The following is a 23,563-nucleotide window of genomic DNA, read 5'->3' as shown; positions in this document are numbered from 1 at the left end:
GTTGTGCTTTTAAATAGTTGTGTGTGAAAATAAATTGTAATCTCATTGATCAATGTCTCAACCAAATATTACCCAATTATACACTTTCAAATGACGTGATAGACACGCCTTTAATGTACTTTCTGTCCTATTTTTTAATCATCTGGTTGTACTGTGTTTTTGTGTTAGATTGTCCTATGCCTCATTGACCAAACAGTTGAACATGTCAGTTGGACATTGAGATTTGTAGCACTTATCTAAATATATGTGAAATTAACAAATTGCAAATAGGAGACAATAGCTCAGATAATCATTGTTTTGACAAGTAACCTGCTCATTCAAAGGTGAATAGGTGCTCTGGTTGATGCCCTTTCCCACACTTCTTTAAACTGAAAACCTGTGCATTTTAAAAGCTGCATTGCAAAAAGGGTTTCGATTGAGGCAATTCATCTTATTCACAAGTTTATTTTCAGAGATTGAGAGAGTCAATGGTAGAACAAAGATCTTGTTCATTTATATGAATTTTATTGCAGATACGACACATATGCAAGCTCAACAGAATAACATGTCACAATTGATCTCTCTAAGAAACAGACAGTAGACTTGTGAAGTCAAATGGAATAAAACAGCCGGTGTATGTCACTGGCTCATAGATACATTGTTTGGTACATTCTCTTGTGATAGTTCTAGTTATTTTTTTTACCAGACAGAACTATATGAGCTAGACAAATTATGTCAATACAATCCAATCTACAAAGACAGGCTATCACAGTAAATATCAATTCCAACAATAAGAACATATATCAACCCCAATGACAATAAGACAGTAAAAAGCCTGTCTCCTAACAGTGCTAAACTAGTCTCCTGCACTACAGCATCAAATATTGCAAAATACATCCGGAGAAGAAAACCATTTTGGTCGGTAAAAATGCCCATGCAAAAATAAGATAGAAAAAGATAAAATAAGTTGTACCATCACAAAGACACAGAAATTAAACAGGGTGCTCCCAACAGTCTGTAGTCGGTGTTCCCAGATATACAGGATTTTGTCATTGACTCGTGGTTTGACTGGATTCTTGAAACTGTGCTCCATTGGGCCTCCTTTATCAATCATAATCAGATCCTATAATGTCCGTGTAGATGACTCCATGCAAACGACAGGTTGTGTTATATTGGTTCCTGAGAGGTTGTATTGCGCAGGAAAGACTGAGTACATGTTTTGAGGTGCCATTACACATTTTCCAACACATGGGGATAGAATTGGCATTCTATTCTGCACATGACTCTGTGTTCGGACGATCACTAGTCTCCACCTTTACATAAGCAGGAATCGAGTTATATGGAAAATTGCTGCTACATTTGACCAACTTTACCATCTGATCATGTAAATATAATTAATTAATTAATTAATGAGGATCACTCACCTGGGGAAAATGGTCATGATTGTGTGTTTGTGTCCTACAGTTTGGCTTTATACAGGTTGATAAACAAGGCCCAGGATATAATCTCTCTTCGATTCCAAATGTAATTCAATTCAAAACTATGATACAATAGGCTGCACTATCTGTGATCAAATAAAAAACAAGTCAAGAGTGAGTAATTCCATAAAAACACAATCATTATAAGACATTTGAAGTAATCCAAAACAAGAAAGGCATGACCTTTTCGGTTCCTGTTCTACTCTTTGTTTCTATACATTATATATCATTAGGTACTGCATTTCTTGTTATTGATTAAAATATAGGATACTTCTATCCTTCCACAGTTACATATAGTATCTCCTTTACTTTGAAGCATCCGTGGACCAGACCTGGGTTCAAATTTGCTTGATTTAGCCGGGCTTGATTAGGCTTGCCTGGTATAATGGAATTAATACAATTGTTGCAAAACTGCAAACCCTGCCCATCTGGCACTCCAGGCAGGCTGCTGCAAATGTTAAAAGTATTTGAAAGTTATCCAATAGTATTTGAACCCAGGTATATTGGTGACTGAGAAGGTAACAGCATGGCTAACTATCTACTGCTCCTGCTCTGACCGAATGACGTGGAACAAGGTGACATTGTAAAGCACCTGGTGACCGTTATTCCATGCGTACAGTGCTCTGTCTTTAGGGTTATAGTCCAGCATGGAGATGTGAGAGTACTTATTCTGGAACGGTATGTCAATGTACTCGTAGGTGGACGAGTTGGTGCTGAAGGCATAATAGACCTTGGTCCCACCGGAGTAGCCATTGGTGACATACAGCGTGCTACATATCATGAAGGCCTCTCCTGCGCTCCTCTTGGGGTGGTTGGTAGTCCAGCTCTTGATGATCTGCAGGGTGTTGGGGTTCAGTTTACTGATGACAATGTTCCCTGCGTTCTGATTGGTGGCGTAAACGGCCCAGAGCCCGCCCTCATCTACCATGAGGTCGATGTCTGAGTGGCCGCCCCAGGAGTAGTGGTACATGTTGTTGTAGCCGGCGTAGTCCAGCTGGCGTGACTTGCTGATGACGGAGGTCTTGAAGTCAAACTTGATGATGGTGTGGCTCTGGAACTTGTTGAAGTAGATGGAGCCGTTGTAGACCACCTGGCCAGTGCCTGACCACGGGTGGGGGAGGCGGTGAGATGTAAAGTTGTCGGAATTCATGAAGTCTGAGATGGACTTGTACTCCCGCACAAATCGGTTGTTGTGGTAGCCATCCATGTACCACACCTAGAAAGGAATACAAGAGCATCAGAAAGTTGTACATCTCTGGTACAGTATGATATTGAATTTAGCAAGAGAACAGGTGGTACATGGGTAGAGTATGTGTACACCCCAATGTCAGAGGTATTCCTCAATGAATCAACACAAGTTCTGCAGGACAACCAGTGATATCTTAGTATGTGCTTTTATCCAACTTTTATCCCATCCTGTGATTCATGTCTTTCATTCCCTAGAAGGACATAGTTTATTGCAATGACAACCAGGAGATGTAGCTACCTTCCAGATTAGCATCAGAATGTGTTGTGGTACTAAGGTCTCTTTTCAGGCCAGTGAGCAAATCCCAGTCAGTGAGGCATGGGAACACATTACTAAAGTTGTGACCCAATCTGGTCAATAATCACTGGTTTATACAAACCTGTTAATACAAACATACAAGCTAACATCTTACAGATTATATTTTACAACACCGCAAATCTGTACTGAGTGTCCTCCCATTTGCATAATTGATAAGAACGTTTTTTGTGAGTCTGTGTTAACTGTATAATGAATAGCATAGGCATTGCAGGACCAGACCTACCCTAGTGTCATCTTCAGGAGCCAGGGGGTCAGTCATCCAGGATCCAAACCTTGATCCAGACGTCTTAATGGTAATTGGATCACTGATCCCAGTCAGCTTCCCACATGCTGCAAGAGCCAAATACACAATGCAAGATACTGCATTCATCTCTGGACTATCAATGGTGTTTATAGGTTGGAAAACATAGTGTGTGTGTGTGTCTGTGTGTCTGTGTGTGTGTGTGTGTGTGTGTGTGTGTGTGTGTGTGTGTGTGTGTGTGTGTGTGTGTGTGTGTGTGTGTGTGTGTGTGTGTGTGTGTGTGTGTGTGTGTGTGTGTGTGTGTGTGTGTGTGTGTGTGTGTGTGCGTGTGTGTGTAGGTCAGTGACCTACTATACAATACTTTTTGTTGAAAATGATAATATCAATTTGACTTGTTTATCCAGCTTTAGTATTACAATCTATATATCAGTTTGGTGATTTATTCAGGTTTTATACTGTTTTAGCTGGAGGTTTTCTAGAAAGAACTGTGTAGATATTGTATAAATGTATGTACTAGAATCTATATCTCCTGCTTTAGCCATCCATTTTTCTGCCTCGGAATGATGTATTCGGACAGAAAAGTCAGTTTTCATTATTCATAAGTAATGTTATCATTTATCTATGACATTGAAAGGATACTGTTGTACAGAGACCACACAACCACAAGGTGTGAGCCAACGATGAGAAACAGGCAATTCCAAGGTAACAGAGTGATGCCAAACCTTGTGGCTTGTCGTCTCTTTGTACATCCTTTCAATGTCATAGATACATGATAACTTTACTTATGAATAATGAAAACCGACTTTTCTGTTTTTACATAAACCACACACTCAATTGCTCCCCTCTTCAAATTCTATATTAAGAACAGGAACAGTAAGTGCAATATTAAAGTTTGAGTCAATTCACACAATTCCTCCCCCTAACTTCAAGTCCAGAAAAAAATGTTGGGGGTTACACAAATATATGCCCCCATTTTCCCAAGATAACAAACTAGCATATAATGTTCTGAGAGCCAAATGTTTCTTAGAGCTTGGTGAGAACGTGGTTGTCCTATGGTTATTTTGCATACAACCTTCCCACAATTTTCAGGTAATGGTGCAGGATAGTTGCTTGGCTTTGGTATATTCTCATATTCTCATTTAAGGAACTTGACAAAAAAACAACATTTTCTTGGTATTTCATTACTTTAACAGATCGTTTCCTAAAAGTTAAAATATGGTTACATTTCATAAAAATGTTGGTCATATTCTGGGAACTTTCTCTAACTGGTTTGACATTGGGAATATTCTCAAATAGTTCAGAGAACGTTAAGAAATAACGTTCTTCTGTGGAAATGTCTGTAGTGCAGCATTACGTTTCCTACCGAGTTGCATTCAACGAGGTAAAAAGTTTGTGAATGGTGGCGAACGTTAGCTAACATATTCAACTTATTTTGTATTAGCAACGACTGTTCGCTAACGTAAGATAACAGTCTGAGAAGGTAGAGTGCGGTGAACTTACATGTCTGTTTCGGGTCTAAACTGCCACTAAAAATAATCAAGTAGCCATGTAGACTTTCTACTACAGTTGAAGTCGGAAGTTTACATACACATAGGATGGAGTCATTAAAACTCCTTTTTCAACCACTTCACAAATTTCTTGTTAACAAACTATAGTTTTGCCAAGTCGGTTAGGACATCTACTACAAGTCATTTTTCCAACAATTGTTTACAGCCAGATCATTTCACTTATAATTCACTGTATCACAATTCCAGTGGGTCAGAAGTTTACATACACTAAGTTGACTGTGCCTTTAAACAGCTTGGAACATTCCAGAAAATTATGCCATGGCTTCAGAAGCTTCTGATATGCTAATTGACATAATGTGAGTGAATTGGAGGTGTACCTGTGGATGTATTTCAAGGCCTACTTTCAAACTCATTGCCTCTTTGCTTGACATCATGGGAAAATCAAAAGAAATCAGCCAAAACCTCAGAAAAGAAATTGTAGACCTCCACAAGTTTGGTTCATCCATAGGAGCCATTCCCAAATGGCTGAAGGTACCACGTTCATCTGTACAAACAATAGTTCACAATTATAAACACCATGGGACCACGCAGCCGTCATACCGCTCAGGAAGGAGCGTTCCTTCTCCTAGTGACGAATGTACTTTGGTGCAAAAAGTGCAAATCAATCCCAGAACAACAGCAAAGGACCTTGTGAAGATGCTGGAGGAAACAGGTACAAAAGTATCTATATCCACAGTAAAAGGAGTCCTATATTGACATAACCTGAAAGGCCGATGAACAATGAAGAAGCCACTGCACCAAAACCGCCATAAAAAAGCCAGACTACAGCTTGCAACTGCACATGGGGACAAAGATCGTACTTTTTGGAGAAATGTTCTCTGGTCTGATGAAACAAAAATATTACTGTTTGGCCATAATGACCATCGTTACGTTTGCAGGAAAAAGGGGGAGTCGCAAGCTGAAGAACACCATCCCAACCGTGAAGCACGGGGGTGGCAGCCTCATGTTGTGGGGGTGCTTTGCTGCAGGAGGGACTGGTGCACTTCACAGAATAGATGACATCATGAGGATCGAAAATAATGTGGATATATTGAAGCAACATCTCAAGACATCAGTCAGGAAGTTAAAGTTTGGCTCTTCCAAATGGACAATGACCCTAAGCAAACTTCCAAAGTTGTGGCAAAATGGCTTAAGGACAACAAAGTCAAGGTATTGGAGTGGCCATCACAAAGCCCTAACCTCAATCCTATAGAAAATGTGTGGGTAGCACTGAAAAACCGCGAGGCCTACAAACCTGACTCAGTTACACCAGCTCTGTCAGGAGGAATGGGCCAAAATTCACACAACATATTGTGGGAAGCTTGTGGGAGGCTACCCAAACATTTGACACAAGTTAAACAATTTAAAGTCAATGCTACCAAATACTAATTGAGTGTATGTAAACTTCTAACCCACTGGGAAAGTGGAAATAAAAAAAATAAAAAAATAAAAATAAAAGCTGAAATAAGTCATTCTCTATTATTCTGACATTTCACATTCTTAAAATAAAGTGGTGATCCTAATTGACCTAAGACAGGGCATTTTTATTAGGATTAAATGTCAGGAATTGTGAAAAACTGAGTTTAAATTTGGCTAAGGAGTATGTTTTTAATTTTTTAAATTCTTTTTTAAATTTCACCTTTATTTAACCAGGTAGGCTAGTTGAGAACAAGTTCTCATTTGTAACTGCGACCTGGCCAAGATAAAGCAAAGCAGTGTGACACAGACAACAACACAGAGTTACACATGGAGTAAACAATAAACAAGCCAATAACACAAACAAGTCAATGACACAGTAGAGAAAATAAAGTCTATATACAGTGTGTGCAAAAGGCATGAGGAGGTAGGCAATAAATAGGCCATAGGAGCAAATAATTACAATTTAGCAGATTAACACTGGAGTGATAAATGAGCAGATGAGGATGTGCAAGTAGAGATACTGGTGTGCAAAAGAGCAGAAAAGTAAATCAAATAAAAACAGAATGGGGATGAGGTAGGTAGATTGGGTGGGCTATTTATAGATGGACTATGTACAGCTACAGTGATTGGTTAGCTGCTCAGATAGTTGATGTTTAAAGTTGGTCAGGGAAATAAAAGTCTCCAACTTCAGCGATTTTTGCTATTAGTTCCAGTCACTGGCAGCAGAGAACTGGAAGGAAAGGCGGCCAAATGAGGTGTTGGCTTTGGGGATGATCAGTGAGATATACCTGTTGGAACGTGTGCTACGGATGGGTGTTGTTATCGAGACCAGTGAACTGAGATAAGGCGGAGCTTTACCTAGCATAGACTTATAGATGACCTGGAGCCAGTGGGTCTGGCGACTAGAGCATACAGGCCACAGTGGTGGGTGGTATAAGGTGATTTGGTAACAAAACGGATGGCACTGTGATAGACTGCATCCAGTTTGCTGAGTAGAGTGTTGGAAGCTATTTTGTAGATGACATCGCCAAAGTCGAGGATCGGTAGGATAGTCAGTTTTATTAGGGTAAGTTTGGCGGCGTGAGGGAAGGAGGCTTTGTTGCGAAATAGAAAGCCATTTCTAGAATTGATTTTGGATTGGAGATGTTTAATATTTGGAGATTTGGAGATGTTTAGCCAGACACCTAGGTATTTATAGTAGTCCACATATTCTAGGTCGGAACCGTCCAGGGTGGTGATGCTAGTCGGGCGGGCAGGTGCGGGCAGCGTAATGGTTGAAAAGCATGCATTTGGTTCTACTAGCGCTTAAGAGCAGTTGGAGGCCACGGAAGGAGTGTTGTATGGCATTGAAGCTTGTTTGGAGGTTAGTGAGCACAGTGTCCAAGTGGGCCAGAAGTATACAGAATGGTGTCGTCTGCGTAGAGGTGGATCAGGGAATCGTGCGCAGCAAGAGCGACATCATTGATATATACAGAGAAAAGATTCGGCCCGAGAATTGAACCCTGTGGTACCCCCATAGAGACTGCCAGAGGTCCGGACAACATGCCCTCTGATTTGACACACTGAACTCTGTCTGCAAAGTAGTTGGTGAACCAGGCGAGGCAGTCGTCAGAAAAACCAAGGCTATTGAGTCTGCCGATAAGAATACAGTGATTGACAGAGTCGAAAGCCTTGGCAAGGTCGATGAAGACGGCTGCACAGTACTGTCTTTTATCGATGGCGGTTATGATATCGTTTAGTACCTAGCGTGGCTGAGGTGCACCAGTGACCGGCTCGGAATGTAAACTTCCGATTTCAACTGTATATTATCTAGAAATAGCTAACTTATTGTCAGGTTGAATATTGTCGCTAAAAAGTCACAGTAATCCTTACAAAAGTAGGTGTTTGATGTTTCACGGTAACATTTTTGAATGTTTATTCAAATCGTTCAACTGAAATTGTTCACCACAAACAGAAGCCTTGTTTGCTAACGTTTCCTCATGTTCTCAAATTAATTGTTCTGAGAATGTTAAGCAAACTTTCCATAAAAACTACAAGAAAAGATTAGTGATGTGTCACGAATATTAACGAAGGTGACTCCCCTTCTTGTTCAGGTGGCGGTCGTCGTCGCTGGTCTACTAGCTATCACCAATCCGTTGTTCTGTGTTCCTTTGGTTTTGTCTGATTGGTATCACCTGTTTCTTGTTTGGTTGTTAGGGTGGGGTTATATAAGGTTGTTCAGCCCGTTTCTGTTTCGTGCGGGCTTGTTCGTCTGTTTTTGTGCTAGAGTGTTGTTGTTTGTATTTCCGGGTTTTCGCGCTGTCCGTTATTATTTCTGTTCATTTTTGTTTTACTACTTTTGTTCATGTATTTTTTCCTGGACATTAAAGCGTGTTTTTCCCACATCCTTTTGCTCTCTGCGCCTGACTCCACACCTCTTCACATATTTTACGTAACAGAAGCCCGCACCACGATATGGAGTCAGCAGGAGCAGCGACCACTCCTCCTGCCACGATGGAGGAGAGAATCCTTCATCACACGTCCATCCTCCATCGCCTAGGATCAGCGATGGATCAAATGATGGAGAGGATGGATCGTTGGGAGAGGAATGGTCTCCCTACTACCCCACCGACCCTCCCACCAGCAACTCTACCTTCTCCCCCATCTGGATCCGGTTCCAGCGCTCTGCGCATTACGCCTCCGAGGGAGTACGATGGAGCAGCGACGGGGTGCCAGGGATTCCTGCTTCAACTAGAACTCTACCTGGCCACCGTTCGGCCGGCTCCCTCGGACAAGGAGAGCATATGGGTCCTCATCACATGCCTTATGGGTAGAGCCCTTGAGTGGGCCAATGCGGTCTGGAATGGGCTAGACTCAGCGAAGGGCAATTACCTGGAGTTCACCCGCCGTTTCAGGGCCGTGTTCGATCACCCTCCAGAGGGTCGAGCGGCGGGTGAGAGGTTGTTCCATCTCGGACAGGGGACGAGGAGTGCGCAGGACTTCGCGCTGGAGTTTCGGACTTTGGCCGCTGGAGCAGGGTGGAACGAAAGGGCCCTGATAGACCGTTACAGGTGTAGCCTGAGAGAGGACGTCCGCAGGGAGCTGGCTTGTCTGGACACTACTTAGCCTGGATGGACTGATAGACCTGTGGATCTGGTTGGACCATCTGCTAGCTGCTCGCGGACGTTCTGAAAGGGTCCTGTCAGTTCTACCTCCTGACCCTCCTGCTCCTATCCCGATGGAGCGAGGAGGGACCGCGTCTAGGGAGATCGGAGGAGGAAGCTCCTCCTGTACCAGTTGTGGCCGGAGAGGGCACACGTCTTGTCGGTGCTGGAGGAATTCATCTGGGAATCGAGAAGGCAGGCAGAACACTCATCGGTCACCCCAGGTGAGTAAGCACCACACTCTCCCAGAGTTTCCTGTTGGTCACATGTTCTTATTAATTTGTTTCCTTAATTATTCTCCTTCTCTCCAGCATAAGGCACTGGTAGATTCAGGCGCAGCTGGAAACTTTATAGATCTCGGACTCGCTCAGAGGTTGAGGATTCCGTTAGTAAAAGTAGAACCCCCTTTTCCCGTGCACTCTTTAGATAGTCGACCATTAGGGTCAGGGCTGGTGAGGAAAGCCACAATTTCATTGGAGATGATTACGCAGGGGAATCACAAGGAGCAAATTAGTTTGTTCCTTATCGATTCACCTGCATTTCCGGTGGTGCTGGGGATTCCCTGGCTAGCTATTCATAATCCTACGATTTCGTGGAAACAGGGAACTCTCCAGGGGTGGTCTGATGAGTGTTCAGGCAGGTGTGTAGGGGTTTCCATCAGTGCGACAACGGTGGAGAGTCCAGACCAGGTTTCCACCGTGCGCATTCCAGCTGAGTATGACGATTTGGCTATCGCTTTCAGTAAAAAGAAGGCGACCCAATTACCACCCCATCGTCAGGGGGATTGTGTTATAAACCTCCAGGGTAACGCTGCACTCCCCAGGAGTCATGTGTATCCTTTGTCCCAGGAGGAGACGGTGGCTATGGAAACATATATTACCGAGGCTCTGGGACAGGGGTACATTCGGCCCTCCATGTCACCTGTCTCCTCGAGTTTCTTTTCTGTGAAGAAAAAGGATGGTGGTTTGCGTCTGTGTATTGGTTATAAAGGTCTAAATTCTATCACGGTGGGTTTTAGTTACCCACTACCTCTCATTGCTACGGCAGTGGAATCATTTCACGGAGCGCAGTTCTTCACGAAACTGGATCTCAGGAGTGCATATAATCTGGTGCGTATTCGGGAGGGAGATGAGTGGAAAACTGCATTTAGCACTACTTCTGGCCATTATGAGTACCTCGTCATGCCATACGGTTTAAAGAATGCTCCAGCTATATTTCAATCCTTCGTGGATGAAATTCTCAGAGACCTGCACGGACAGGGTGTAGTGGTGTATATTGACGATATTTTGATCTACTCCACTACACGCACTGCGCATGTGTCTCTGGTGCGCAAGGTGCTTAGACGACTGCTGGAGCATGACCTGTATGTGAAGGCGGAGAAATTTGAGTTTTCCAAACGATCAGTTTCCTTCCTGGGTTATCGCATTTCCAGCTCTGGGTTGGTAATGGAGGGTGACCGCGTAAAGGCCGTGCGTAATTGGCCGACTCCAACCACGGTAAAGGAGGTGCAGCGGTTTTTTGGGGTTTGCCAATTACTACCGGAGGTTTATCCGGGGTTTTGGTCAGGTAGCTGCCCCTATTACCTCACTGCTGAAGGGGGGGCCGGTGCGTTTGCAGTGGTCAGCAGAGGCGGACGGAGCTTTCCGTAGGTTGAAGGCGATGTTCACTGAGGCGCCGGTGTTGGCGCATCCGGACCCTTCTTTGGCGTTTATAGTAGAGGTGGACGCATCCGAGGCTGGGGTTGGAGCGGTGCTCTCACAGCGTTCGGGTGCGCCACCGAAGCTCCGCCCCTGTGCCTTTTTTTCGAAGAAACTCGGGCCAGCGGAGCGGAATTATGATGTGGGGGATAGGGAGTTGTTGGCTATGGTTAAAGCCCTGAAGGTGTGGAGACACTGGCTTGAGGGGGCTAAGCACCCTTTCCTTATCTGGACTGACCACTGTAACCTGGAGTATATCCGATCAGCTAGGAGACTGAATCCTCGTCAGGCAAGGTGGGCCATGTATTTCACCAGATTTCGTTTTACTATCTCGTATAGACCAGGTTCCCTCAACACTAAGGCCGATGCGCTGTCAAGACTCTATGACACTGAGGACAGGTCCATCGATCCTACTCCCATCATTCCGGCAGCTAAGCTGGTGGCACCAGTAGTATGGGATGTGGACGCGGACATTGAGCGGGCGCTAAGGGAGGAACCTGCGCCTCCACAGTGTCCGGAGGGTCGTAGGTACGTGCCGCTCGCTGTTCGTGATCAATTGATTCGATGGGCTCATTGTCTACCTGGTCACCCAGGTATTTTTAGGACAGTGCGAGGTCTTCAGAGGAAGTACTGGTGGCCCACTTTGGTGAGGGATGTGCGATTCTATGTCTCCTCCTGTTCGGTGTACGCCCAGAGTAAGGCTCCAAGACACCTGCCACGAGGTAAATTACAACCTCTTCCCGTTCCACAACGGCCGTGGACCCATCTATCGGTGGATTTTCTTACTGACCTTCCCCCCTCTCAGGGTAACACAACGATCCTGGTCGTTGTGGATCGGTTCTCTAAGTCCTGCCGTCTTATTCCATTGCCTAGTCTCCCTACGGCCCTACAGACTGCGGAAGCTCTTTTCACCCATGTCTTTCGGCACTACGGGGTGCCCGAGGATATAGTTTCTGATCAGGGCCCCCAGTTTATCTCCCGTGTTTGGACGGCATTTATGGAACGTCTGGGGGTCTCGGTCAGCCTGACCTCAGGGTATCACCCGGAGAGTAATGGGCAGGTGGAGAGAGTGAACCAGGAGGTGGGTAGGTTTCTGCGGTCGTATTGCCAGGACCGGCCAGGGGAGTGGGCGAGATATATTCCCTGGGCAGAAATGGCCCAGAACTCACTAAGCCACTCCTCTACCAACATGTCACCATTTGAGTGCGTGTTGGGGTACCAGCCAGTCCTGGCACCGTGGCATCAGAGCCAGACTGAGGCTCCTGCGGTGGAGGAGTGGGTGCAGCGCTCTATGGAGACCTGGAGGGCTGTCCAAGAGTCATTACGCCAAGCGAGTGTAAGGCAGAAGAAGAGCGCTGACCGTCACCGCAGTGAGGCCCCCGTGTTTGCACCTGGGGACAGGGTCTGGCTCTCGACCCGAAACCTGCCCCTTCGCTTGCCCTGCCGGAAGCTGGGTCCGCAGTGTATAGGGCCATTTAAAGTCCTGAGGAGAATAAACGAGGTTTGTTATCGATTATTACTTCCTTCGTATTATCGTATTAACCCCTCGTTTCATGTGTCTCTTCTCAGGCCGGTGGTAGCTGGTCCCATGCAGGAAGGTGAGGTTCCGGAGGTTCCTCCGCCCCCTCTGGACATAGAGGGGTCCCCGGCGTACACAATACGAGCTATTCTGGACTCGAGACGCCGGGTGAGGGGCTTGCAGTACCTCGTTGACTGGGAGGGGTACGGTCCGGAGGAGAGGTGCTGGGTTCCGGTGGGGGATATTCTAGATCCATCTATGTTGAGAGAGCTCCATCGCCTTCGTCTGGATCGCCCGGCGCCTCGGCCCCCGGGTCGTCCCCATAGCCGGCATCGGCGCGCTGCGGGAGCTGCGCGTCAGGGGGGTAGTGGTCCTTCTGTAGCTCAGTTGGTAGAGCATGGCGCTTGTAACGCCAGGGTAGTGGGTTCGATTCCCGGGACCACCCATACGTAGAATGTATGCACACATGACTGTAAGTCGCTTTGGATAAAAGCGTCTGCTAAATGGCATATATTATTATTATTATTATATATATTACTGTCATGAATATTACCGAAGGTGACTCCCCTTCTTGGTCGGGTGGCGCTCTGTGTTCCTTTGGTTTTGTCTGATTGGTATCACCTGTTTCTTGTTTGGTTGTTAGGGTGGGGTTATATAAGGTTGTTCAGCCCGGTTCTGTTTCGTGTGGGCTTGTTCGTCTGTTTTTGTGTTAGAGTGTTGTTGTTTGTAGTTCTGGGTTTTCGCGCTGTCCGTTATTATTTCTGTTCATTTTTGTTTTACTACTTTTGTTCATGTCTTTTTTCCTGGACATTAAAGCGTGTTTTTCCCACATCCTTTTGCTCTCTGCGCCTGACTCCACACCTCTTCACATATTTTACGTAACATGATGTTCAGAGAAGGTTCTAAGAACATTATTTAAAAACATATATTCCGTTCTCAGCATCAACAAAACTCTATCATGTTATGCATGTTCAGGTGTGTTGGCCGCGACCACTAATTGGCCTCACCTGACCTTAATGAGTGCTTGTTTTCTTTGAAATGGGGTCTGTTTGAATAGACTCAAATTAACAACTTAGTATTCGTTTAAAAAAAACTTCCTCAATCCATCATGGTGATGCAGTGGACTAATTCCATGGATTCACAACAGAAGATTATATGTTCAAATGTCACTGATGCTGTGTCACAATAAAAAACAAAGATGTTTGCATGACTAATGCCTAAGGAATGCAGTTCCATGTGTTCTATCTGTGCTTGGAGTTCAATTTTTTTTAGCCCAAAATAAGTTGGCAGTGTTATTAAAAGTCTTATTGATACATTCAGTGAAAGTTAAGGAAGTAATTCAAAAACCTCCAAATAACCTATTATTACCGTTCTCAGAGTGTTAATAAAAGTTTCAGGAAACAAGAGTAAATTTCCACTTCTGTTCTCAGAACATTTTTAAAAAACATGACATTTTACTAGGAAACAGTCATTCATTCCCACAACCAATGTGAAACCAAGAACAGTTGTTCCCACAACTTCGAAGGAACCAAATGTGCTAGCTGGGTAGTGTATGCTGTCTACCATAGCTATAGTACTTGGAGAGTTATAGCTGAGCACTTGAAACAAAAATGGATAATCCTCTGAAATTGAAGTGAGCCCTTCTTTAATCTCTAAGAATTTGCTAGCACATTGGCTCTACTCCCTGCCTACAGGGTCATCCCTAGAGCTACAGTCAGCATCCTAACAGTAAGCACAGTGGCACAAAGGAAAATGACTTCAATGCCTCATTCCTTACAATTGGATTTCTTCTACCTATTTCTTCCTATTTTATTTTGAATCACGTATTTTGCACCATTCATTGATTTGTTCAGCCTTTCACTTACTGTTAGCCTGTCACGACATCAACCGAACAACTATGGTGACAGATAGGATACTGTATATGCTGGGAGAGCCCTTGGTTTAGACACACATCATGCCATCTATTTTGCCTTGTATACAATCCTGTGAACAACCCATGCAACAAAGAGATAACCGAGAGAAATAATCTGTCAGTTGTTATATCCTGGTACTATTTTTAGATGACTGTCGCTACAATGGTGTGAAGCTTTTGGCCAAGAAGTGGACATAAGCTCACAGCTCATTTCTGGCACACATAACATGACGTGCTAGGGATGTAGTTTCGGTTTAATAGGATTACATTAGCAAAACTTAATCCAAATCACCATCTAACAACTCTAAATCCTAACATGTTTAAATAGCTTCTAACCTGACATATGAGAACTGTTTGTCTTTTTTCATCAGCAATATTATTATGCATTGATGTGTAGTCTAGGCACATGATTGCCTACCATCAGAGAATGACTGAGTATGTTCAAGCGATAATGTAGTGGTAGAGCATGTACCATAGTGGATAGATAGAGATATATTGGTGTGAGAAGAATGACTACTGTAGATCTGATTGGCCCGTTGCACAAGGAAGCAAAGAGGGTGTTTCGGTGTTCTCTGAGCCTACCTAATTTTTGCATGCATGCACGAAGCCTCTCTTCAAGATTTGACACTCTGTTTTGTAGCTCCTCGTAGTCATAGGCGCCGATCTCCTCCTGGAGTTCGTTTAGCACAGACGTCAGATTCTGGAGCTCCTCTTTAAACCGCAATACCAATTTTGCATCGGCTTTGTACTCCTCCAACACTGGTATCAATGGCCTAAGTTCCTCCATTTTCGCTTTTATTGCCTGAAAGGTTAAAATAGGCTTGGTTCAGTGTTATGCGAGCAAATGGGTGTTCCACACCTGTCTTACCCTACTCTGGCTGTCTCCCTATGGTGAGTTCAGAGTGGACCTAACACATTCAACAGTATCATGAGTGGATGTGACATCATCACAAACATAAGCAGCATGAAACAAGTCCTCGGTACACCAAAAACAATTGGGAAAATATTTTATTTTCACCTTTTAAAATGCAACATCTTAGGGTTACATGCTTTTGTGTCACATTCAACAATGTTTCCTTATTTTTTGTGGTAACCAGTTATGCATTGACAAAACTAAACAGGATATGGAATTGAATAAAACAAAAGTAATATTAATTTTAAAAAACGGAACTAAATTTATTGATGGAATGCATCGACACTAACATGCAGAAATGCAAAGAGCAGTGCAGGTCTGAGGGTGAAAAGGGTGCTAGTTTTCAAATAAACTGCATGGTGCAAATAGTCAGTGGTCAAGTTCAGGGATAGAACACTGGAATAGAACTGCCTCTTCAGTCTCTGCAGCTTTGATATAATTTCCTAAAGTTAGCCCTGCAAGCAAGAAAATGAGATACTGTTGAGTGTTGAATAATCTAACTCACTAGCCTAATATACACACACAAAACGTGCAAGGGTCATCACTCCCAGGGTTGCTCATGACAGACACATAACATAAACATAGCATTGGTGAGGATAGGTGGGGAACACACACAAACATACACACACTAACAAACATAAACGTCATCAGAATAGTTGATGATGTTACATTTTAATTCCAGAGACAAGCATTTAGGTGTATGGGTTTCATTCACAGCAGGGGCTGTATGTATCATGCTTCTCAGAGTAGTAGTGCTGATCTCGGATGTGAATGAATACTATCATATGGACAATAAGGACCTGATCCTAGCTCAGCACTCCTACTCTGAGAGGCTTGATAAATATGGACCCAGAACTCCACTTACAGCACATCTCTTTGTACAATGTTCTCTATGTAAGAGTAGGGTGGCAAAATTCTAGGAACATTAAATAAATTCCCTGGTTTTCCCGGAATCAGGAGGGAATAAGCAGCAAATCCGGAATCCTCCAACCAGGATTTCAGGAAAAACAGGAAATGTATTGAAAGTTCACGGAATTTAGCAACCCTAAGTGAAATGTTGACATACCTTGTATTGCCTGGCAATGTTCTGCTTGTGGTTCTCCTCCACCTGTTTAAACTTGGTCTCCAGACCTTTCAGCTGAACCTCCATCCTCTCCACGTACTGCAGGTCTCTCTGGGTCCGCTGGTCTAGCACCTGGATAGACTGGGTCATGTTCTGGACCTAACACAGGGGAATAGAAAAGCATGTCTCTTAAAGCCCTAAATGTACCTAAATACAGCCCAAACACTTGTGTATTCAGGTCTTCCCAGGCTTATTATTTAATTCCATTTTTGGAATCAAAATAAACAAATTATACACCCAATAAACACAAAGATATAGATTTTAGCCATCAATGTTTCTTCAAAAATGTTGGTGCATGACACAATTTCTTGTAGATATGGTGTGGATAACTGACTACAAAATCTGACACTGTATAACCTCTGACGTATGTAGGCAGAGAATACATCATTTCAGGTGCTCAAGATAAATAAAGTGTTATGTGTACTTAAGGATCAAGCCGAATCAGAAAGACATCCATTTCTGACCCCAAATTACCCACAGCAGTGATAGAGATTGAGAGTATGCTATACATGGACTGCTGGTTGCTCCACATCAAGGTGCCAAAGTTGCACAACATCTGGCCTCCAAACAAAACTACTGCATAAGACTGAATGTCAGATCATATCAAATGATGATGACAGCAAATCAATATTGGCAATACAGGGTGAACTGAACTGCTATTGTCAAGGAGCCATACAAGTAACTCTAGTCCTCTGGCCAGAGGCTGCTGCTGCTGAGAAGATGATGGAGAGAAATGAGTGTGGGAGATATGGTGGTCATGATGCAACTGGTGAATGGCGCTTGTTCTAGTGGCAGTCTGGTAGTGGGGGGTTATGGGTACTGTAGTATATCATGCTACATGGAGGGGGGGGTTACTTTTTCTAGCAGCTGTCGGAGCTGTTTGGTCCTGGCGTCCCGCGAGCACATGGACTGTTGAGGCGCCACCACAGTGCAGACACAGCGGCCCTCCGTGTCCTGGGCTGAGCTGTAAACCTGCCATGACTCCTCAGGGTTGGCTGGGAGCACCTAGGATGGACAGACAGGGTGAGAGAAGGAGAGAGAGGGAAAGACAGACAGAGCGGGAGAGAGACAGACAGGGAGACAGACGGACGGACGGACGGACGGACGGACGGACGGACGGACGGACGGACGGACGGACGGACAGACAGACAGACAGACAGACAGACAGACAGTGAGAGAGATAGACAGACAGACAGTGAGAGAGAGGGAAAGACAGATAGGGAGAGACAGACAGACAGACAGACAGACAGACAGACAGACAGACAGACAGACAGACAGACAGACAGACAGACAGACAGACAGTGAGCGAGATAGACAGACAGACAGTGAGAGAGAGGGAAAGACGGATAGGGAGAGAGAGACAGACAGCCAGGCAGGGAGATAGACAGTGAGAGAGAGGGAAAGACAGAGAGGGAAAGACAGATAGGGAGAGAGAGACAGACAGCGAGACAGGGAGATAGACAGTGAGACAGGGGGAAAGACAGTGACAGAGAGGGAAAGACAGATAGGGAGAGAGAGACAGACAGCCAGACAGGGAGATAGACAGTGAGAGAGAGGGAAAGACAGATAGGGAGAGAGAGACAGACAGCCAGACAGGGAGATAGACAGACAGATAGGGACAGACAGACAGACAGACAGACAGACAGACAGACAGACAGACAGACAGTGAGCGAGAGGGAAAGACGGATAGGGAGAGAAAGATGAATGAAAACAGGTTATTCATATAGAGATGTGATGTGACAGTATTAACATGTTTACACCATACTGCACTGGTTCAGACATTTCTCTTTCACACTGTCCTCTCCAGCACGGTTCCAGCAGCCATGGAGGGTGCGTAACCAAGCCAGTACAGTTTAGCTTGCTTGGGCTCGGCAGGGCACGGCTCACATTGGCTCAGTAGTGTGTAGGATTTAAGATAGACTACATTACTACTCTTATCTAAAACATATTAGTTTACTCCAAAATGATGTCCTCACATTTTTGGAGGTTTGGACAAAAAGCATGATCTCTGCCAAGAAATGTGTGCCAGTTTGATGCAGAATAGTTTCACCACAGGGATTTACGTAACATTTTTCTAAAATGATGACATACGATTACATAAAATGCCATCTGTAGTGTTGAACCTTGCCGTATGCTCCCACCTAATCTCCGACCATCAAAATGACTATCCACATTCTAAAGGCAATGGGGCTGACAAAAGGAGTTGACATCAAATTGAGGGAAACAACTTTGTAAATCTACTCAAATAGCTTTGCTGGATTGTGATGATATTAAATCATAATCTAGTATATCTAAACACTTAATGTAGCCCACATGAATTTAATCTGTGCCATTTATGTCAATGAAACCTTACATGTTCAACTCTCCAATAAAGTCATGGCGTAAAGTCAGTCAATTTATATATACACATGCCATTTCGCATTTTTATCCAAAGCGATTTATAGTCATGCGTGCATACATTTTATGTACTGGTGGTAGGGGGAATCGAACACACTATCCTGACGGTGCAAGAGCTATGCTCTGCAAAATGAACAACAGAGGACCAAGCCTATTTACCACTAAGACTTCAGAGTAAAAATCTGATACAGAGTCTGCTCTAAATGTGGATTGGTTACAGCTTTACAACTACATGGTTTAACCCAGAGCCATAAATAGACATATGGACAGAAATATGGCTCTACATTAACCCTGGCAAGTGGTGACATGCAGTGTATTGTGCTAAAATCAATTGTCTACAATGTGTCTACATTATCTGTTAGTGTTAGCATTATTCTGCTCTTTATATTCAATTACATTAGTCACAGACAATCTCAGAACTGTTATAATTGTCCATCATTGCCACACTTCTTCTCCAACATATATCAGTTAAACCATTTAGCAAATGTGTGAAAGTTGTTGAAACCTACACTATGGCTAACAAGAATATTAAGATAATGATTTGCCGTTTATTCAACTATATGTTTATGGATAGGCCTACTCGTCATTACAGTCCATTTGGATTTATTTTGATGCACAAGCAACACCTGTTTTCTTTCAATTTCCAACCAACATTAGGTATCAATTATAGGTATAAGCCTACTAAATAACTATTGCAATCTATCCTCTGCAGATTCTAATGGTTCCTGGATCTGCTGTCACTCACGCCGGTGCTCCGGTCCGCTGTCCCTCCTGATAATACCGAGAGCTTGTTGATGTTAAGTCCCACCAAGGACGGTAACGTCTGCGACATCCAGTTAGTAATCATAGCCATCGTGCTCAACACCACTCCAATCTTCAGTAAAGGCACCGACATATCTGCGCTCTTGTCGTATTACCAAAAATGTCCTTGTACACATTCCAGTGAAGAACTAACTAGACAATTCATATTGCCAATCATTGGATGCAACGGCAGGGCTGCAACAGCGGTGAGTTTGGGTTTGAACATCTTTGGCTGACAGGTGGTTTCTGCTCTCTTCAAAAGCCACCTTGATGATGGCTCAATGTAGTTGTTGGAAAATGTGAAGTGGTTCTCCCGCAATCGCTTTCGAGTTTAGAAAATGACAGGTATTCAGTCGCCTCTCCCATTCGCTGAATACCACCGCCCACCGCGCACGGGTAGAACAACTTTCCGTTGAAATGAAATTCATGGCGCCACGCTTTGGCGCTTGCCACAGCGAAACAGGACTATGTACCTTGCCACAGCGAAACAGGACTATGTACCTTGCCTCAGCGAAACAGGACTATGTACCTTGCCACAGCGAAACAGGACTATGTACCTTGCCTCAGCGAAACAGGACTATGTACCTTGCCTCAGCGAAACAGGACTATGTACCTTGCCACAGCGAAACAGGACTATGTACCTTGCCTCAGCGAAACAGGACTATGTACCTTGCCTTAGCGAAACAGGACTATGTACCTTGCCACAGCGAAACAGGACTATGTACCTTGCCACCAAATACAAGAAAATGCCATGACAGGAAAACAATATCTAAATAGTAAAACTTCAGACATTGAAGTCAATTGTGTGATAGATTCAATTTAAGTATGAAACCCTGCAAACGCAATGGAGACAAAACGAACCTCGACGACGTTTTCAGACTGGATAGCGTAATTGTGTAGGTTGGCTACTTTAATAACGGTGGCTTGATGACTCTATGGGGACAAGAACTGTAATAATCCAATCACATTGAAACCAACAGCCACCATTTTTTTGAAGGGTGCCATAGAAAGCAAGGTAGCCTACGAGTCCCATTTAATCCAATAAAGTGCCGGATTTTGATTGTCATTCACAGAAAAAACATGTAGACAAGTGTTTGACAGTAAATCTGATTAATCGTAGACATTTGAATCAGCATCAGATTCAACATAAAGCTTGTACAAGGTCCGTGGCGCAATAATGAGATATTCAGCATCTGTACTGAAATGCAGTTAATGCACTGTTCTTGACCTGTTTTAACCAACTAGGTCCAGGGATATCGAGGGACATTCCGCCACCTTGTCGTTATGAATGGTATTGCACGTCCGTTTGTCAGGTACTGTAGCCCAGTATTGTGTTTTTTTTTTAAACAAGATAAGCTTTAAAAACTATATATATCTCTGTTTATTTTCTCTTTCATGAGTTACAGACATTTGTTTTTATCATTTCTTTTTTGGTTGCTTCTTTTTGTATTTTTGTTTAAAAAATATATAATATATTTCTTCCACATTTAATAAGCTATATATATTTATTTTCTTTGTTTGGATGTTGTTGGTTATATTGCACTAGTTGTTTGGGATCAAAAAGAAAGGATTAACATACAATACATTACATCACATTTACTGTTCATAATACAAACAGATTACAAATGATTATAAGGAATTTAAAAGTCAATAATCTTCCTAGTATTGCCATAGCCTGCCATACCAACATCATGAATACGATGAGAATGATTAGTTGAATGAATCAGAACTTTGGTGCTTTCAAATGGCACCAAATGTATGATTCATTCAACTAATCACGAGCTTGATGATTAGTTGATTAAGTATGTGATCAAGTGTCTTAGTGCTAGTCTAGAACAAAAGCTTGAACCCCTTGTTGGTGTCCAGGAAAGTTTGACAGGTTGCATTGTGGCAGCCAGGAAGAGGCGCTGTGGCACTGTGAGTGCAATGCATCTCTGAATTGAGAAACAATTCCTTGGAAAGATGGAGATAAGAAGAACATGTTTATGGAGACCATTACAAATGAATACGAGTTATTAATCATAGAAAAAGTCTAATGTTTTGGAATTGTTTAGAATTTTAGAGCAATAATAGCAGTCTATTATTATTGTGTTGAAATAGTTTTGTTTTCATATTTCTGTCTGCAGTGTTAGTATAACCAGAAGAGTCTATTCATGTTAGGCTACAATCTGGCGTTAATGCATTGCTTGAATAAGATTTGTAATTAAGACTTTTATCTGACATATTTGTTATATTCGGACTATCAAATCAAATTGCAATTGTCTAGATGCAAGGATGTCACTGTGAAATTTCTCGCGTATTTCAATGTAGACATTATAAAGTAGATGACCCTATCGCTCACATAGCTTAATTGGAGTGAATTTGGAATTAGTTCGATGCATTGAATGTGAAACGCCAATTGAAACATTTCAGTATAGCCTACCCTACCTCACTGATTAAATACATTGATGATTTTGATTTTGTCAAATTTTGTTATAGATACAATAGATAGTTTGGCTACAGAAATGCCTCTGAACGCACATTAGCCCTTATCAATTTTACGAGAATGACGGAATCCCTTTATCGTTCAGCATAATCTATTTTAACCTCTTAATCTCGAGACCGACAACGTTGTTAAATAGGTCATTTGTAGGATAATTTGCTAAGCATGGTTTGGATATTTTAAATGGGGAATAAAATGGCGTTTATAAACCTACTTGGGTGAGTTCGGTGCCCATCAAGACAAGGAGGGTGAGACTCAGGAGCTTGTTAGTAGGCTGCATCGCTTGCCTCCGATAGCACTAGATCCAGTGATTTCACATGCAGATTGTCTTTTTCCACTGTAATGTCTTCTTCCTCTTTTATACACGTCGTCTTGCAATCTTCGTTGCAGCGCTAAAGCACACAAATAAAGGTAAAGAACAAATCTAGTGTGAGGATCAGTCACTGCATGATGTTCAATGCTTCTCAGTGCGTTGTGCAGAAGATCCCTTTCCTTCTGTCTTCCTTCTGTCAGCCACCTCGCATGAGAAGCATGGAAAGAAAAAACATTCGCAAAAGTTGGCTCCGCAAAACAAGGACAGGGGTGTGTGTGACAATGCGGGTGGGAGCTGGCTGTGGTGCTGAAACCGGATGTGACAGGAACGGGCGTGTGGAATTCAAGAATGATTGGGCGGGGTTGGAGGGGGCTCATATGAGAAGAGAGGTTCTATAACAGGTTTTTATCGAAAGAATGGGGCTAATAACATGCAGAATCCTACATAATGACTATGATTCAATGCAAAAATGGGGCCTGGGATCTGCTGAGATGTGAAGTCAGGCCATACTTAATAGTTGTAGGCTACAGCATAGTAGCGTTCTCATATTTCTGTTTGCTTAATTAAACATACCTCTCAAAATAATTTTGCATGAAATCATGGCATCCATCTAAAGCTTAGGCTGCACCCTTCATCTTGGTTACTATGTTCATGCTGTGAATACTCAAAGTCATGTCTTACATGCCTAACCCATATGAACTCTTTGTAGTTCAACCCAGTGATAATAGATTACTAGATTCCTGTCTCTAGAGTCCTTTTTCCCCTGTCTAGGTCTTTAGATGGCATTTCCTAATCTCCCTCCATCCTCTTTACCTTCCTTGATCTTTTCTAAAAGGGTAGAGGGGAAACAAGAACATGAGGGGATATAATGGAAATTGAGGTGCAGAAGAATGTGTGGTATAACCAGCCAATGTCACAAAGAAGACACAAGTCAAGGAAAGCAGTTTGTCTTTTTGCACCCAGTTCAGAAAGTGAATAGTAGCCCTGCTGGGATTTCATTTATCCTATGAACTGTAGGCTAGTGTAAATAGCTCC

General features: G+C 43.2%; 1 protein-coding gene across 5 annotated transcripts; it reads right to left on the bottom strand.

Annotated features, from left to right (window-relative positions):
• Positions 1–484: 484 nt before the first annotated feature.
• Positions 485–22,956, bottom strand: LOC118392900 (noelin-like). 5 transcript variants are annotated; one of them, XM_035784901.2, is made up of 7 exons: positions 20,347–22,382; positions 19,678–20,290; positions 17,391–17,540; positions 16,479–16,634; positions 15,082–15,301; positions 3,245–3,351; positions 485–2,673 (listed from the first exon to the last, which is right to left on the bottom strand). In XM_035784901.2, the coding sequence occupies exons 2-7, from the start codon at positions 19,825–19,827 to the stop codon at positions 1,996–1,998; spliced, it is 1,461 nt and encodes a 486-aa protein (XP_035640794.1). In that variant the 5' UTR covers positions 19,828–20,290; positions 20,347–22,382; the 3' UTR covers positions 485–1,995. The 5 variants fall into 5 exon arrangements, with proteins under 5 accessions (XP_035640794.1, XP_052317189.1, XP_052317190.1 ...); XM_052461229.1 differs by having other exon boundaries at positions 19,678–20,374; positions 20,431–22,382; XM_052461230.1 differs by having other exon boundaries at positions 20,431–22,382.
• Positions 22,957–23,563: the final 607 nt, after the last annotated feature.

Source organism: Oncorhynchus keta, chromosome 14, assembly GCF_023373465.1.
Source record: "Oncorhynchus keta strain PuntledgeMale-10-30-2019 chromosome 14, Oket_V2, whole genome shotgun sequence".
NCBI classification, from domain to species: Eukaryota; Metazoa; Chordata; class Actinopteri; order Salmoniformes; family Salmonidae; genus Oncorhynchus; species Oncorhynchus keta.
The sequence above is the reverse complement of the archived record's forward strand: the minus strand, read 5'-3'. Positions and strand labels throughout refer to the sequence as shown.